Source organism: Colius striatus, chromosome 14 (assembly GCF_028858725.1).
Source record: "Colius striatus isolate bColStr4 chromosome 14, bColStr4.1.hap1, whole genome shotgun sequence".
NCBI lineage: Eukaryota > Metazoa > Chordata > Aves > Coliiformes > Coliidae > Colius > Colius striatus.
Genome location: NC_084772.1, coordinates 13,383,797 through 13,400,644, shown reverse-complemented (window position 1 = coordinate 13,400,644; position 16,848 = coordinate 13,383,797). Strand labels below are relative to the sequence as shown.

General features: G+C 39.9%; 1 protein-coding gene across 1 annotated transcript; it reads left to right on the top strand.

The window, feature by feature from the left end:
* The first annotated feature begins 719 nt into the window (after window positions 1-719).
* Window positions 720-5,583, top strand: PDP2 (pyruvate dehydrogenase phosphatase catalytic subunit 2). The gene is made up of 2 exons (XM_062007389.1): window positions 720-973; window positions 3,472-5,583. Exon 2 carries the CDS (start codon window positions 3,528-3,530, stop codon window positions 5,127-5,129), a length of 1,602 nt encoding a protein of 533 aa, XP_061863373.1. The 5' UTR covers window positions 720-973; window positions 3,472-3,527; the 3' UTR covers window positions 5,130-5,583.
* The last annotated feature ends 11,265 nt before the right edge of the window (window positions 5,584-16,848 follow it).

Genomic DNA, 16,848 nt, shown 5'->3' with positions numbered 1-16,848 from the left:
AAAAACCCACACCAAATCCCAAAACCTCGAGAGCCCGCCCTCAAGCGAATAACGTTTTTTGAACTTTATTAATGAAGAATAAAAAACCCCTTTGACGATGTTTTTTGTTTTCCCCTAGTACATCTCACTTGCTTTTATGGGTAACGTTATCATCCTGCTTAAAATTCATCAGGACAGCCGAGGCAGCCAAGGGCACGGCACCACCGCCCGCGCACGGGGCAGCTGAGGTGACGGGAGGCGCCGCTGCCCCGCCCCCGGGGCCGCTCCTCATCCCCGGGACCGCTGGCCGCTCCGGAGCCAGCCGTACCTCGCCGCCCCGCAGCTGGGCCCGAGGCTGCCGGCAGAAGAGTTGCGGTGGACGAGGGCAGGCGCTGAGGGGAACATGGCGGAGTGGCGGGCCGTGAGAGGCCGAGGTCGACTCCACGCGCTTCTCCCGTCCCGCCGTGTCCTGACAGGAACCCCGCCCGCCCGCGGCGCGGCAAATACTGGGGCGGGGCGCCGGGAGCGCGGGTTGGGCGGCGGAGCTGCCACTCAGCGCCGTCACTCAGCTGCCCGCCCGCCCGCGCCGCGCCCGCCAGCCCGGAACCTGCAGGTGGCGGGGGCGCGTGGGGGCTTCTGCGGCCGCTGGGTGCGCCCGGGGGCGCCGCGCAGGGCGGGACGGAAGCGCCGTCACCGGCACACGGGCGCTTCCGCCGCTGCAGAGGCAGCCGCGCTGTGGGGGCTGGCCGGGGCGGTGGCCGCCCGCCCGCCCTTCCGCCGCGGCACTGGCTGAGCCCGGCGGGGGGCGGTGCGACGGGGCAGGGGGTGTGGAGCCAGAGGACCCAGGCCTGGCCGGACGAGTCCGCTTAAGGGGCAGCCTTCCTGGTCGCTGGAGGATTGAGCCGTGGGGCAGGAACGCCGTGGGGCGGCTCTGCGGGGAACGGCCCGCAAGAGTGTGTGAGGAGTAGCGGCTGGGAGCGGGAGCTTGTGTCGGGTAGGGGCTGCGTGAGTTGGATGGGGTCGGTGAGGGGAGGTGTGGGTTAGGAGAAGCTGGGGAGCCGATGAATAGTGGGTTGGGGGTTGATGTGTGTGAGATCTGTATTGGATAAGGGCCGAGTGTGTGGAGGGGTGTGGGCAAGTGTCAGAAGCATGCGTGGGGGAAACGTAGGAGTGTAGGGGGCTGTACGTGAGGGGTCTAGGAGAGGCTGTAAAACTAAATGTAATAGATATTTTATTGGGAAATGTGAGCGTTCCTGTTCTGTGAGCTCCCAGTGCGCATTCTGACTTCCTAGCAGCAAGAGGACTGCGATGGGGGGGCTGTCTGGGTTTCAGTGATTGCACTAATTACCTGTTGAGGAAGTGCCGCGTTTGGTGCTAAAGCGGTAGGTGTGCCAGGCAGGGAATCTAAGCTTTTATGTAATTTGCTCTTACATAATGCTCTTTAGCACATGGCTTTTAATAGCACCGCTACCGTGTTTTAATGCGGCTTGTGCTGGAGGGGTTAACGGATGTGGGTGAGTGTCCCGGGCAGCAGCAGTGGAGGCTACACACTGCGACTGCGTAGGAACCTGAGGATGTCAAAGTTGTTACAAGGATTGAGCAGTGGTGGTTCAGAAATGTGCTCCAGGACTAATCGATGCTACTCGGTCTTACGCAAATATGTGTCTAAATGGTATTAGGCAACTCTGCTGCTAGGAAAAACCCTACTGCCTTGCTGTGTCTGTCAGCCTGCTGATTTGGACAGAGTTAAGTTGCGTTTCTATTGGTTTTTCGAGTCAAGAACATGAAAGTCGTCATTGCTGTATCTCGTGCGTCTCTGAAGGCCGGGGAGAGAAATCAGGATAGGGAATGGCCTGGGAAAGGCTGGCAAACACGAAGGCTTATCTTGCACTGTGGATGCTTTTTGGGTTTAGCCAATGCTGGAGTTATCAGTGTCAGCTGTTGTCGTATTCAGTTTATTTTGGCTGTGTTCTCTACAGTACAACAGGTGTTGGTTGTGCTGGGAGATGGCAGTGACCTAGGAGACTGCAGGCAAGCCTCAAGCAACGAACTGGCATTGCCTTTTCCATCTGTTCTCATGTTGACAGTAAAATTATGGTGTGCTTTTGCCTGTCCTCATAGGGTCCCCAGAATTACCATGGTGGGATCCTTGTTGGAAGGGCTTGTTTACTCTTTTCTGTTGTTAAGCATGGGTGGTAGAATTCATAAATGATTTGTGACACATTGCTTTTGTTTTCTAGATGGAATTTCAGTAAAGTCCTTGGGTTGTATCAATAGGCCTTTTGTTTAGAATAGTTCAACTTTGGTTTTACCTTCTGTTGGTTTCTTAGAAACACTTTCATGCAGCTGGCCAGGCTGGCTTCTCATTTCTCATGAAGTGTCTCACTAAAAAAAACAATATTGCAATAGTATGTAACATCTTTGTCCTGAGACCTAGAGCATGTGATGCTACGGGTAATCTGAAAGGGGTTCAGAGCTCACAGAGAACTGTATTGTTCTGACTGGCTGCTAGTGTGATCTTTTGGATTGTACTTCCAGTGCTATTACACAGTTAGCTTTTGACATCCATGGGGTAGAACTCTGGTGGAGTAAGCATCTGGCTGTACTTACCAATTTCCCCCAGCTTGAATACCTTATCTCAAGTAGGAGACATTATGATGGACTTCCTCCTCAGCAACTGCAGAACTTCAGCTCTTCATGTGCTTGAGGTTTTAACGCTGTTGGCAGCAGAGCTCTTCACAGCTGCTTATTCTAATTGCACTCCAAATGAACAAGCCAAATCGTAAACCTGTAAAAGCTGTCACTAACTGTGCCATGGCATTGTGCACTTTCAGGTAGTGATAGTTATGATAAATGTGTTAATTAACTAGCAGTAAGCTCTGCCTTCAGCTATGTGAAAAATCCTATCTGTGTCAAGGTTTACTTTGAAGGTAAAAAAAAAAAAGGAAGAGTCAAGCGTATAAACTGGAACAGAGCCGGAAAGGTAGACGAGCTTGTTCTAGATGCAAAGATTATGGCAATTCATATAAATCATTAACTTGCCATCTTTCAGTTCTTTTCCAGGGTTTGAGTACTGATCTACTCTTTGTGTTGATAGAGTGTATTGACAGAGTTGCTTTTTAAGTTTAGCGTTGTCACTTAAGTTCTCATTTTCTAACTCATTGAATCTGTTCTGTCTTGGGTTAGATGAGGCTGTTCACTGTACAATTTACAGTTACGTTTCTTGTAATTTCTTGCCACATTGAGCAAAAACGTGCCTGGAAAATAAAAATCAGCTTTTCTGATGAGTTAACTGGGGAGCAGCAGTCATATCCTAAGGTTGTAATTAAGTGATGGAAATTGTATCACTTTTAAGATGCCTCTATCTACAGCAGTCTTTTTTGGGAAAAGTATGAATATTTCTGTGAGCTCTAGACTCGCTCTTATGTTGTTATATAGAAAGCTTCTTGTGAACCTTCTAAATTTTACACCTTTTCTGTTCTTATATTCCAGGCTATAAAGACATTCTGTGTTACTGAAGGAAAGTGCTCCTATCTGTGGAGTGACTTATGATGTCAAGAACTGTATCATCCTGGATCTTAAGCTCAGCGAGAAACAGCTTTGTTTTACAAGGAAAAGGACGCTTGTACTCCATCTGTATCTCAAACAGAAACACAATAAAATGGAAGTTTGTTTTCTCCAAAGCACGTCTTTACCCTGTGGGGAGCTGCAGCTTAAACAGCACCTTCTCCTTAAAGAAAGCATTCCGACACACTTCCACTGAAGAAGAACAATTATCTTTCCAGTTGTCTCCCTCACAAATCAATGATATACTCAGAGCTGGTGAATTATCACATAAAATACTGGATTTGAATAGTAAAAATCCAAATTCTGTGTTGAGATTTGAAAGTAACCAGTTGGCATCCAACAGCCCTATTGAAGACCGCAGAAGTGCAGCCACTTGCTTGCAGACCAGAGGGATGATGTTTGGAGTCTTCGATGGTCACGCAGGTTCTGCATGTGCTCAGGCAGTAAGTGAGAGACTACTTCATTATATAGCAGTTTCTCTCATGTCTCGGCAAACCTTGGAAGAGATCGAGCTTGCTGTGGAGTGCATGAAACCGGTTCTGCCTATTCTGCAGTGGCACAAACACCCAAATGATGTAGAGTATCGAGAAATAACTTCACAGTATTTTGAAAACCTCCGGGTTTACTGGCAACACTTACTGGACCTAGACACTGAGCCAGGATTTAGTTTAGAAGAGGCCATGATATGTGCGTTCAAAAGATTAGACTCAGACATATCTCTGGAAGTTCAGGCTCCCCAGGAAAATGAATTTATGAGAAATATTGCCCTTCAAGTAGCTTTTTCTGGTGCAACAGCCTGTGTAGCTCACATTGATGGTGTTCACTTACATGTTGCAAATACAGGTGATTGCAGAGCGGTTTTAGGGGTTCTTGAGGAAGACGGAACATGGTCTACTCTCCCTCTAACCCGAGACCACAATGCCTTTGATGAATTTGAAATTAGAAGACTGAAGAGAGAACATCCTAGATCAGAGGAGAAAACTCTATTTGTGAATGACAGATTGCTGGGGATTCTCATGCCCTCCAGAGCTTTTGGAGATGTGCAACTAAAATGGAGTAAAGAACTGCAGCACAGTGTTCTTGAGAATAGCTGTGACATTGAGGCTCTAAATATTTATCAGTATGTTCCTCCAAATTACTATACACCTCCTTATTTAACTGCAGAACCTGAAGTCACATACCACAAACTAAGAAGCAAAGACAAGTTTCTAGTTATTGCTTCGGATGGACTATGGGAGATGCTAAGTAATGAGAAGGTTGTACAACTTGTTGCTGGACACCTTACTGAGCTTAATGTGCAGAAACCACAACTGGCTTTTGAGAAGCCAGTTAATTTGGGTTACATGCACAGCTTGTTACTTCAAAGGAAAAACAGAGGCATTGCCTCACTTGACCAGAACATAGCGACTCACCTGATAAGACATGCCATTGGGAGTAATGAGTATGGGGAGGTGGACCAAGAGAAACTGGCGGCAATGCTGACATTGCCTGAAGACCTTGCGAGAATGTACAGAGATGATATCACAGTTACTGTGGTGTATTTTAATTCAGAAACAATTGCAAATTGTGACAGAAATGGTTAATAGAAACTTGCACTGCTCTGTTCTCTACCACTAGCCAACTTCCATACTGAGACAAGGTTACTGATAGTCAAGCTGCTGCCAGTGTTATAGTCTGAAGTTCCTACAGCTTTTTGTTACTTACTGGTCTTGAAAAAAAAACTTCCTAGAAGCGAGTTTGGTGGAAGTTCCCTGGGTTTCCAGATCTGTATACACAGAATAAAAATGTTTTGATAGAAGTTCACTGAAATATAACTGAACTCAAGATTGCTGTTCTGATTCATGGGAACCACTGGTAAAGCTTTTGAAAAGAACAAATGAGGCAAATTTCACTGAGACTGGTGCAACTTGATAGAGACTGGTAATGTCTGTAGCTGCATGGACTGTAAGAAAGGCTCTGCTCTGGTGAAAACTGAGTATCATCCTATTGAAGCACTGTAACTGAATTAAATAAATAAACTACCAAACCTTTATTTGATGTAACAGTGTCAGATACTTTGACAAATTGCCTTGTGTATGTGAAGATAACAGTAAAAAAAGCTGTTCCAAGAGCCCCAGCATTGTTAGCCATTTTTTACTATTTATTTTTTCTTTAAGCTAGGAAAAAAAAAAAATTTCTTCTGCAATTACTTTGAAGTGTGAATGCATGTTCTCTTCACTCTGTGTGTAGACTTGTGTGACAGCTTACAGCTCAAGCACACGAGACACTTGATTCCCTGTTTAGGAATTAACAGTGGTAGGCTTAAGCATAAAGTGTTTAACTTGCTTGATGAATATACCCCCTTATTAACTATGGATCTGTGAAGTGCTGTGCAGCAAGTCCACCAACTGTAATTTGAATGAAATTTGACAGATCAAGAAGTTAAAGAAATCCATCTAAATGTAAATGTACCTTTAGATTTAAGTTAGAAGACTGAAATAACAATGCTGATGTTTCACTGTAATATATTTAATCTTTATTTTACTATTATTCTTGCCTTTGAATGGCAGCTTTTCATTACATGTTCAGAGTTATTTTCTCTAATGAATCTGTACTCTAATCTCTGACCCTATAATTTTTTATGTGTTTTACAATGGCTTTCTTTTATACTGTGCTTTCTAGAGTGCAAATCTAAGCTTGCAAATTAGCTGCATTTTCTTCAGTTTTATGTACAGTGTTCTCTAGCAACTCTTTTCCTTGTTTATGCACAGTAGTAACTGTTGCTGCAAGAATGTGCCTACTGGGAGTACAGAACCGTTTACTGCAGTTGCTGCTGAGTGAGGATTTGTGTGGGTGCAACAGAGCACATAAAAATACTCCTATTTTTTTTTTCTCTGAATTTCACTTAAAAGTGTTATTCTGTCACAGTTTAGCAGATGAAAAAGTAAATTTTTCTCAAGATGTTAAGTAGATAAGACCTCAGGACAGAAACCAGTAGCAGTTGTGGATGTGAAGTTTTTTGTATACTTCTATTCCAGATCAAAATTCTCAGTGATTGAGGTGGGCTCTCTTTTTGTTTGCTTGTTTGTTTTGTAATTTCTTTGTAAATTGTCAGGTGGGCCACTGTTTTTGTCAGTAAAAACTTAAAACTAATCTTTATTAAATGGATGATGGACTTCATTTATTAATTGCTGTACTGGAATCTGTCGTTCTTTCAGCTGAATGCTCATGAAAAAATGTCAGATTCCAGGTCAGGGAGCACAAATGTTCAAGCTGGCGTAAAAGTAAATAGTTTTGAGTAGGTGGAATTTGCTTAAGTGTTTATAACTCTGTGGTTTTCTCACAATGGAAATAATTTTTAATATGTAAAAGTAAAAACATCTTGATATCATTGAGGTTCCACTCAACCAGTCAGCAGAGGGAGCAGGAGCTCACTAGCCAAAACATCCAAATTGTGCATATCTAAGCTGTGCTTTCACTAACTTGATAATCTACATAAAAATATTTTAATAGTCTCATATGCATGCGTTCACCAGCAGATAGAACATCATTATAACATTCACGTCAAATGTGTGTTGTGGTTATCTTAGGAATAGTGCAAAAACCCCCTATGACGACAATACAGAAACATTGATTAAATCCTTGAATTACAAGAGTCTGGTATCAAGGCAAATGTTTCTCTACTTAGTCTGTGAGGTTTAACTTTATTTCCATTAATTCCACTGTTTGTCTTTTTTTGGGAAGATAAAGAGAAAAGAAAATTATTTGGGACAGATTTTTTTTTTTTCTTCTTCCAAAGGAAGACATCTAAACTTTGATGAGGAGGGTTTTTTGTATTGTTTTAGTCAAACAAAGCTTCTCTACACAGGGCTATAATTGTCCTGGGAACTGAAAGGGGAACTGCGCATACCCTGTGCTTTTTTGACAGATATCCATTGGTCACACAAGTGGTGTGTGCTCTTTGCTACCACAGGCTTAATACCACAGTAGAAACTAGAAAAGTAGTAATCCACAAAATTTAACTGTATAATTAATTAGAATTATGGTAGCTATTTGGGTGAAGGAAACTTAACTGGGCACTTCTCTTAAAAAGAAAATAAAGGATTTTTTTTGCCTTCTGGTGAGCTTTTTTTGAATTAGAAACCATACAGAGGGCAAAAATGTGGTCAATGACCAATGCTTAAAAGGATGCTGAAACCTGAGGCAGAACATAAGTGGGTCAGGAAGCACACTTCTCATGCCTCCCTGCTGGAATTTTGGACTTGTTCTACCGTGGATTAGTTACTTTTTACTTATCTCAACCCAGCCAAAAGATGCTGTCTGTGGAAATAGTTTTTTCTGGCTATAGGTTACTGAAGTGCATTAGAAACCAGCAGCTCACTGTCAGCCCTGGGGGTGTTCTGGGTTCTGACAGTGGAGCCTTTGACATGGTCTTTTCTATTTTTGTTCAGCGTGCTTTGCTTCATGCTCTCTGAAACTGTCATTGGTGCTTTGAGGTGGCTCTTAAATCACTACTTCATGTTCCACAGTTCTATGGTATTATTCTTAAAAGGATTTAAATTTCTGTGTTACCGAATTTCATTTTGTATCTGCAGAACCAAGGTTGGCCAGAAGATGTCACCTGAGTTTTGCAGAAGGAGAGCTGCGATAATGACTTCAGTCTCTCTTCACTATCGTTCACAACATAAGTTCAGGTGCTGTTGAAAAACCGAGGGGGAAAAAACCCCACCAATCACCTACATCTATCTTAAGCATTCTCTGTGATATATTAATACTTCCAACTTATGAACTGGGTAATCTGAGCAGGAGTTTGATTAATCAGTTCTTTGCCAAAACCAAATTTTAATGGCCTAAGTACCCAAAGCAGTTAGGCTTTGTGGAAAACAGTCTCCTTATACTGGCACTGCTAGGTACAAGAACTTGGAAGTGATGGCAAAAGGCACTTGTCTGAGTTTCTAGTCCTAAAGAGTATTCAATTGCACAAGAAGAAAAGGTGCTTCCTAAGCTGAGGATATCTTTGCTTAACCATTACTGGAGTGTCCAGCTCTTGCTGTTGTGTAGCTCAGAAGCTGTAGGTGGCTATGGCTGCCCCATGGCTATGCTGCGGCTTAGGTCAAGTTGTTTTCATTTTGACAAACTTCCAGTCTGGAAATTACATTGACACGTTCCTGTAACAGATGGAGATCTGCTATTCAGTCTAGGTGCTCACAGAGACACCTTGGTTCAACCTTGTTGTCAGCTGGGATTCTTGACTAGGAGTTTGAGAAATAAATCAGTGCTTGGTTTGTTCAGTGGTGGAGGCTTTTGGCTCTCCTTCCTTTTTCTTTTTTCTTTAGATTTTTTGCTTGTTTAGTTTTGTTTTTTCCCCTTTATCTGCAATTCTTTCTTCTGGTTGTAGTTGCCTGTACTGGATGCAGCTTATAAAAACATGCATCTCTTATGTACTCTTGCTATTGCTCTTTGCATTTCCCATCTCTCTCTTGCTTCTCTTCCCATTACTCCGTAGTGTTTCATTTTCTGTTTATTTTTCTGGGCAACTTATTCAAGGAAAAAGGGTGACACTGCATTTGTTTAGAGAAGGTAGATATGATTTTCTTCTACACAGAGCAGGTGAGTGGACTCTAGATTGTGACAAGTTTTCAGCCAGATGCATAGATGAGTGATCCAACAATCCTATGGATAGCTGCTGTTACAGCAATGCAGTATAGCACAGCAAGTAACAAAGATCTGAGTGCTGGGTGAGACAGAGTAATTGCTTTGTCCTTTTTGTTATCACAGAAAAAATGTCATAGACCAACGTCACTTTGCAGACTTCACACCCTCCTCATAGACCACCTTTTCCTTCAGTGTGAGTTATCTTTGAGTCTCTGTTTCTAACCACTTACCATGAAAGTAAAATAACCAGACAATACTGACAAATCAAGTGAAAGATTAAAATGCTGGTCAGTAGCAGGGTGGAAGAAAGCTGCAGGCTTTGGGTTACAGAGTTGATCCTCCACGGACTTGATTCACACAGGGGCTCAGGTCAAACTCTGATCTCAAACCCATTTGATACATTTGCTAATTAGAACTTTGTTGTGCTCTCCTTCTTTCTACAGTGGAATCTAGTAATTTGACTAGTAATTTTTCAGAGAAACTAGGTGATCATTAAAATCTTCCAGGACTGGGGCTTATGTTGCATCATCTTAGTCAAATGAAAGAAAATAGGTCTTACTCTTTGCAAGCATATGAAAGGCAAATAAAAGCTATGTATCATCCCCAATTCTGATGTTGCCACTCATAAACTTGCTGTTTGCCAGTGGTTTTCTTTGCTGTTATCTCCTGTGAACTCTGAAGGCATGCACATAGGACCTTTCTCTCATTTGCAGTGTGATCTTTATGAATAAGATAGTTGCTTTATTGTTATTTATTTTTATTATTATGACTTCATTTGTAATAAGCCCTGTGTCTCCTCCCCATAAAGCTTTTAAAGGCATTCTAGAGTCATTTTCAGTGAATGCTAGTAATAAATATTTCTACCTTACTCACCTGCCAACTCATCATTTATTCATCCTGCCGATGAAAACAATCTCCTGTGAAAATTCTGTTCCTGAAAGAGTTCAAAAACTTTCCAGTTATGGGTGTAATAGATCCTTTTTCATCTTAGTCTAAGAATTTTCTATTACTTTATTACACATTTTTTAAGGTGGTAGGAATTGTAAAGTTCTGATGTTTAATTAGAGCAACAGGAAGAATGCAACCCAGTAAATCTAGCAACAGGTGAACCTGCACTGACTTTATATTTTTATTGCAAACTGCCAACATTATACTAAACCAAAAACTGTGTGTCCTTTTACTTCCTTAGAACTTTGAAGGTGTGGATTAGCACAGCTCTACCTACAATATTTATTCCTCAGACATTGCTGCACTTACATGACAGCAGTGGTACCAAACATGGAACAGAATGACTACTTATAAAGTTTTGTGTCTTGGGAACTGAAACTGAGAAGAAATTAATTAGCAACATATATTAATGGAAGGAAGGAAGCAATTGCAATACCAGCTCCCTTCTTTCCATGTAGGGTAAAAGCATGCTTATCTAGGAATTTGGGGAGATACCACTGAATGAAATCTAGCTAAGTGATAATTCTTTTTTTCTTACTTGAGTGGAAATTGCTCATTTATGCAAGCTATTGATAGCATGATCTAAGCTTAATTGCTAATACCTCACTATTAAAAACTAGCAAATAACTTTACTGCAATCAAACCATTTTCTTCAAGTTGTATTTTGCAAATTGCAAAACATGTAAATTGTTGCAGGAGCTCACATATCTAGATAAAAATATAATGCTACTGCTAAATACGTTTGAAATGGTTGTAATATTCACCAGACCAACTGACTTACCCAGCTTTATATATGTGTGTATCTAAAACCTGTCACTTGGTCTACATATGAAAAGCAAGAATGGTAGGCAAGCTAGTATCCTCATCAGTCATGAGTAAAATATCTTGCTACTTCAAACAAATTTTTGAAATAAGAAAATATGATTTTTATGCTCTGTGAAGAGAAAGCAGAGGTATGAATGTGCATCCATTTCAACTTTTATCTAAAGAGGTGTTCTATAATAGACTAGATGAAATTTTAGCTACTTCAAGAGCTTTCAAATGAACTTAAAGCCATTACTGCATGTTTCTGATAAGTTACTTAGGAACTTGTCAAAACCTGTCTTTAGTTTTCAAGATGGTGTTGAATTCAACCAAAACATGCCAATGATGTAGGTGTTGCCTCCACAGTCATGTATCTTGAGGCATTGGTCAATAGGATCATCATCCTCTGGGCTGTGGCATTGGACCAGACTGGTAGAGTGGAAAGTAAGCAAATGTCGACCTCTTAAAAAATGACAGGATTTTTGATTCCCTGGCCTGGAGTAGAAAATGCACTATTGTCCTCTCCCCTGAGGTAAGATAAGATTTCACTACCATTACATCCCGGGACTTAGTCCAGAGCAAATTGATCTCTCCTGCAGAAACTCGTGTGAAACCCCTGGATCTGTACGTTTTAACTGCAAGAGAGATGCACTTTTAGATGTGCAATACCCATGACTTCAATGATGACAGATCTATATTTTTATGGCTGTCCAGGAGCAGTTTGGCTATTAGCTGATAGAGTGTATTTTTCTTTATTGCTGACCAGTTTTTGAACTTTACTCTTTTTTTTTGGTAGCAGAAATAGGTTAGCTCAATAACCTATTAATAACCTATTCAAGCACAAAGTTCTATTCATCCTCACTCTCCAAACAAGAGGTATTTCCATTGTTCATTATTATGTGCCACTTCCATTTCAACTCTGAACTCATAAATCATAAATGCACTTGAAGTATTCATTTCCCTCTTTCAGCACTACCTTTATCTAGTATTTGCTGTCATGGCTCATTACAACTTATTTTTGAGCACAGTCAGACCTTGTTTTCTGAGCAGATAAATTCATTGTTGGAAAGCATTCTATAAATAGACTTTAGGGGCCACCAAAATGAGAAGTTCTAGCTCACTGGGATTTCAGCTGGAACAATGTGATCTGATATACACAAGTTTTGAGCTGATGAAATGAAAGCAGAGACTTAGCTAATTGGTTCTAAATCTTTAAATTACAAATGGGCTATTTTTGTGTTACTGTTATGTATGATAGAAACCATCTGGATAAGAGATTCAAGGCACTATATATTGGAAGGAGAGAAAGGAGAAAAAAATAAGGTAGTTAATATTAAGGAAAATATGAAAGTGTAAACAGGATAAACAATTGATTTCTGGTATCTTTTGGTATTCTGAGCTCTCTTCTTCAGGTGAGGCTTGCACAAAATTAAAACTTTAACCTCTGCCTGTCTTTCTCATGTAAGAGGCAGATATGTCTCCTACATCAACACTTGGTGCTGAAGTGGTGAAATAAATTTATGGATATGTGACTCTATTTCAATATCTTAAGTAGGATTACTAATGGAAAATGCATGAATCCTCTAAACTATCTAGCCTCATGGAAGACTAAAGCCTTACTGCATGACACTAAAAATATGTCCCCTGGGAACACTGAATAACTGTGTTCGTGTTCTGCTCAGAGTCAGTGTCTAGCACACAGTGCCTTCCACAATTCTGGTGCTGGAGCATGTATGAAGCCTTAATCCTTCCTTCACTGGCAGTCTTCAAACAATGATTGGATGCTAAACTAAGTCACTTAATTTAATTATAATGAAATAATATCCTAACTAATGTCTTTACTTCCTCTTTCCTTACTCATAAACAAAGCATATTGTGCAGGGTGAAGACTCTATAATCTTGAGACACAGGAAGTAACTGCAGACCATTTTTTCAAGGATATATAAATCTGCTATTTAAGAATTACATGATCTCCTTCTTTTCCACTGTCCTTCTAGGACATCTTAATTTTAGCTTTGTTACATGTATGGAAACTAGGTGAGTCCATCTTGCCTCTAGAAACAACAGATTACAGGAGAAACTGCTGATGTGATTTTCTTTATAACTTTTACATTTAAAATTGATAACTTATATATTTATAACTTTTGTGTTTAAAATTCTTGTGCTTTAAGTAAGAGGCCTGTGAAATATGAGTGAGATAAAACATATGCTGGTATGGGATGGGATTGTTGAGTGGCAGCAGACCACATAGTTTTTTGCTAATGAAGAAGTCAGGGAAAACCATCTGTTAAGAACCATTTGTGCCTGTTATGTAAGTGTGCAGCTTGGGGACCCTTGCTATGGTTGTCTTGCTGTCCCCTATATGCAACAGACAAGAAAGCACATTTACTGCAAATATCTTAAAAGGCAGAAAGAGCAGAAAAGGAAACTGTTGAAGAAGTGAGAAAATTTGCTGAGATCAGATCATCTTAGGAGCAGATAAATTCTGGGAATCCTGATAGTGTGCTGTCCCCTTCTACTAGTTCACTGCTCTTAGCTCAGACTCAGTCACAAGGCACAGAGAGGCCTTATGGATGTCCTGCTTTCTCTTCCTATGGGATACTGAAATGTCTTTGACAGCAGGTATTTCTCATTAATATCTAGAAATGTAAAATTAATCTACTTATACCAAGAAGTCAATCTTTTGAGAAGACCATTGAAAGAGATACCTTCAACGTGGACAAGTTGTATTGACTACAAATCTTTTTTTGAAACAAAACAACACCTAACATTTGTACCTGAAAATTAACAAGACTGTTTACTGCATTAAGAAAAGACACAGTGATAATGGCAAGACAGATGGTTTATTTTCCTAATTGTTTTTTTCACATGTGCATTGGGTGCTCAGTGTGATTTCTGGAGTTAAAGAACTGCTAAAGTTTTCATAGACTCACTCATACAACCTAACGGGAAGGACATATTAAGTATCTGAAATTAGACTTGGGCATTGTGTTTACAGTTTGCAAGGTACCTTTTCTTACACAGTGCAGATATTTTTAGAGAAACCTAAAGTATTGTCAGTCTCAGTATCCACAGCCTGCATAGCTTATAGGATTTAATGGAATATCAGTCTCAGTGATGCTGTAGAGCATGCAGTAAAATGCAGAGGTGCCTGAGCTAACTCCAGAGCTAGGCAGTAGTAATTTGGCACTTGCCTGGATTAATTTGCTTCACTAAAAGAGGACAATTTGCTTGGTTAGTCAGAGCCAATTGCAGTTGGACCATAGTGTATATATGTACATCCTGTTCTCTGCTTGCTAAATTGTAGATGCACATCATTTCTCTGGAACAACTATCTATAGCAGAGTACCACTGTGATGGATAGGACTGCAACATTAAGTGGTGGTCTAGACAATAGCCAATTCTTAGACATAAAGCAAGGCTAACGTTAATTCATGCTCCTTAAAGTCTCTGCAAGTGGTTCTACATAACTGACAGATAACTGTAAGAAGACTTTTTATTTTCCAGTAAGCATGAACAGGCATTATGAAGAAAAACTGAGAAGTCACATTCTCATCCTACTTAATTCAAATAACAAGAATAATGAATGCATTAACCCCATCTATATTTTTCTAGTGCTTTTAATTTCTATTGTTAATCCATATCACTTTAAGCTGATGTCTGTCCTCCTGTGTTTTTTGACACTTATTTAAAAATCATTCTTTCATTTCCCTAAAACAGGAAGTCTCTGATGTAGCTGTGTGGATATATTTCTTTGACTGTGGATTTGTAAAGTTTATGTCCTTTCTTACAAAGGATGTGTTGATTTCCATTGTATACAATGCTTATGAAAGCATGAGGTTAAAAATAATGTATTGCCTAAAGTTTTTTAGACATGCACACTAGATATTCATTGTGCTGAGACTTGTCCTTATGTGAGGAAAGAATGTAATTAATACAGTCAGAGAAAACCCAGTGAAAGTACAGAACACTAACAAGTAGTACTGAATCAGGATTATTCAACAGTAAAGTCTTAATGGTGTATCTTGTCCTCTTAAATTAGTGGATTAAGCATATAATATACACCCTTAAAGTGTATCTACTGTGCTCAGTCACTGTTTCTTGTCAAAGTTGCTAATCACCATTACTTCACTAAATAGTTCGATGTATAGATGCTGACCTGCCTTATTAGCCATGAGCAGCCAATATAGTATGTTACCATCTGACTCGTACAGCATTTCATTGGATGCCCATGGATGAGTAAATTGTTTGAGGTAAAGTTAGGAACTTCTTACAAAACTTATTGTGTTAAGCTAGACCCTTTGCTTTGCTTTGCTTTGTGAAAACACCTTGTTAACAAGTATGATATTGTATAGTCTAGGTGAGAGCACAGTACTTTCCCAATGTATTACAGGAAGGAATGTGTTCTTGGGAGTTGGCTATACAAAAAATATCCATAGTGCCCAGTTATTTCTTGACCATTTCTATTCATGCAGTTGTTAACACAGGCAAGCTAGGGAGCCAATTTTAAGAAGCTGTTACATTTCACAGTTTAAAATCTTTTAAAGATGATGATTCACAACCTTTATTCATTACTGGGCATCTGATTCATCGCTGGTTATAGTGGAAATAGATTTTTATATTGCCATATAATTGTTCATATTGCTTTATAAAGACTATGCAATTATTTCTATCATTGATGTCTATTTGGAGGATTCATAGCTTGTCTGTAAAATCTATAACCTGCCAAGCTACAGCATTAAAGCAATCTCTATTTGGAAATGATTTAAAGTGGTCATTTTTAATTTATGAAAGGTTTTTTTTTTTTTTTAAAAAAAAGTTTCAAACCCTTTACAGCCTTTTCAGTAGTGCAAAGAACTCTAATTTTCATTTAAAAATGAAAAAAGGCAATGATTTTCTGTTGGTTTAGCCAAACTGAAAGGTTTCATAGTCATATATTTCAGTTTCACACATTGATATTCACAGCATAAAATATGGAATGTTTGGAGGTAATCAACAAAATATTACACAAAATAAACCCTGCAATTCTGTGGGTTTTTTTCCTTAGAGAAGAGGTGAAAAACTTTAATTTTCTATCAAAAGGCAATTTGGAACTTCTATCAGTACTTAAAGTTAAATGGCTTATTCAATGGCTTATTCAGATGGCTTAGATGAGATGTATTAACTTTAACAGTTTCACTGTCTATAACTTGAACAGACCAATTCAGATTGAATCATGACAAGATAGTGCCATTAGTTGTTACGGTCACATTTGTTTCATTTTACTTTGTGAAGAAACTTGTGCCATGACTGGATTTGAAACATGCTGCATCCTGCACAGTAGAAATTTGGACTATTTCTTATTGAAAACGTGTTTATTTTAAATCCCTTTATGAATGGTTACTAGCTAGAGACTGACTTGTATTAGCAATCATATGGTGAGGTGCTTTGTTTTGTGGGTTTTTTTTGGGAGGGGGAGGCGGTGTTTAGTGTTAGTCCACATTTTACTCAATTGCCTAGGGATTCCAGGGGTCTACCATATTGCTGGGACAGCTGAGCTGACTAATGGCACCAGATTGTGAAAGTTCTCTGGCATCTTGAGATTAAAGAAACTGACTCATTTTGGGCTACTTTTATTAATAATGATAAAAATAATAGTAAAAGTAAATCTGACATTTAGTACTTACTATTCCCATAATTTGGTCCAAAATATTTTATTTAGTTTTCAGACTTTGGCAAGCAGTAATTATTAGTTCTCCCTTACTGAACAGGTCTATTCCAGAGACTGAGACTGTTAAGACAGGGTCTTAGCAACTTTGCAAAAGTTACTCTGGTTTTTTGAGCTAATGGGAGTTTATGCAAAAATACTCTAACATAATTACCTGAGAATAGATTTGTCTTGGTCACTGGGGCAGAAACTTTTCTCTGTTATTATGC